This window comes from Penaeus monodon, chromosome 29 (assembly GCF_015228065.2).
Source record: "Penaeus monodon isolate SGIC_2016 chromosome 29, NSTDA_Pmon_1, whole genome shotgun sequence".
In the NCBI taxonomy this organism is placed as follows: domain Eukaryota; kingdom Metazoa; phylum Arthropoda; class Malacostraca; order Decapoda; family Penaeidae; genus Penaeus; species Penaeus monodon.
The window spans coordinates 12,641,387-12,642,260 of NC_051414.1; the positions used below are offsets into that span (position 1 = coordinate 12,641,387).

An 874-nucleotide genomic window follows, 5' to 3' on the forward strand; every position below is an offset into this window, starting at 1 on the left:
TACTGAATCTGAGACGTTCATTTTGTAATTTAAGTAAATTATCTTGCATTGACTGCAAGGTATGAACACGTTGTCAGAATCTTGCGTCTTCAACGTTTAGTATTTTTACTATGAAATTAATTATCACATGTGTAAACAAAGCGTGATTACCAAGATACTGAGCTGATGTGCAACTTGTTTCTCCTTCGGTTTCAAAACCAGAAGCTATGATTTCACTTTTTTCTATAAAGCAGCGAAGGGAAGATAAGAAAACTAGATTCTGCTTTATATATGCATCGTTTTCCTTTAGCTCGCCACTGACTTACGAAACGAGTGTGTTTCGCCAACAGGCAACTGCGGCGTGTGCTCCGGACGGCAACAGGACGACCAGCAGCGCCCAGAATCACGTCCCGCAAGCAGTGTGCTCAACCAGCGGGATGACCAGCGTCACGACGGTCGCCGTTGCCCAAGCCATTCACGGCAATGGCGGCACCAGGACTTACCGGTGTCCCTTCTGCCCGTACTCCACCACCCAGGCGGTTCTGCGCTCCCACATTCGCACGCACACGGGGGAAAAGCCGTACGCGTGTCCCAGGTGTCCCTTCCGCTGCGCGACCAAGAGCAACCTCACGCTGCACATCCGATCTCATACCGGGGAAAAGCCTTTCCCGTGTCCATACTGTCCTTTCCGGGCAGCCGTCAGCAGCAACCTGAAAATACACATCAGGTCCCACACTGGGGAGAGGCCTTACAGCTGCTCCCGTTGCGACGCCTCATTCACGCACGCAAGTCACCTCAAGAGGCACATGAAGATCCACGCGTGAAAATGCTCAGATGGAGGACCTGCGATCCCCGCTCTTAGCTGCTGCTGTAGGACGCACTACTGAAGAAGGGT

At 51.5% G+C, this 874-nt stretch overlaps 1 protein-coding gene across 1 annotated transcript; it reads left to right on the forward strand.

Moving 5' to 3' along the window:
* The first annotated feature begins 330 nt into the window (after positions 1-330).
* On the forward strand, positions 331-868 carry LOC119591964 (protein krueppel-like). Its single transcript, XM_037940718.1, has one exon. The coding sequence runs from the start codon at positions 417-419 to the stop codon at positions 801-803; it is 387 nt and encodes a 128-aa protein (XP_037796646.1). The 5' UTR covers positions 331-416; the 3' UTR covers positions 804-868.
* Positions 869-874: the final 6 nt, after the last annotated feature.

Excerpts from the sequence above, each read along its gene's own strand:
- LOC119591964 (XM_037940718.1), top strand. The coding sequence starts at position 417 with ATGACCAGCGTCACGACGGTCGCCGTTGCCCAAGCCATTCACGGCAAT.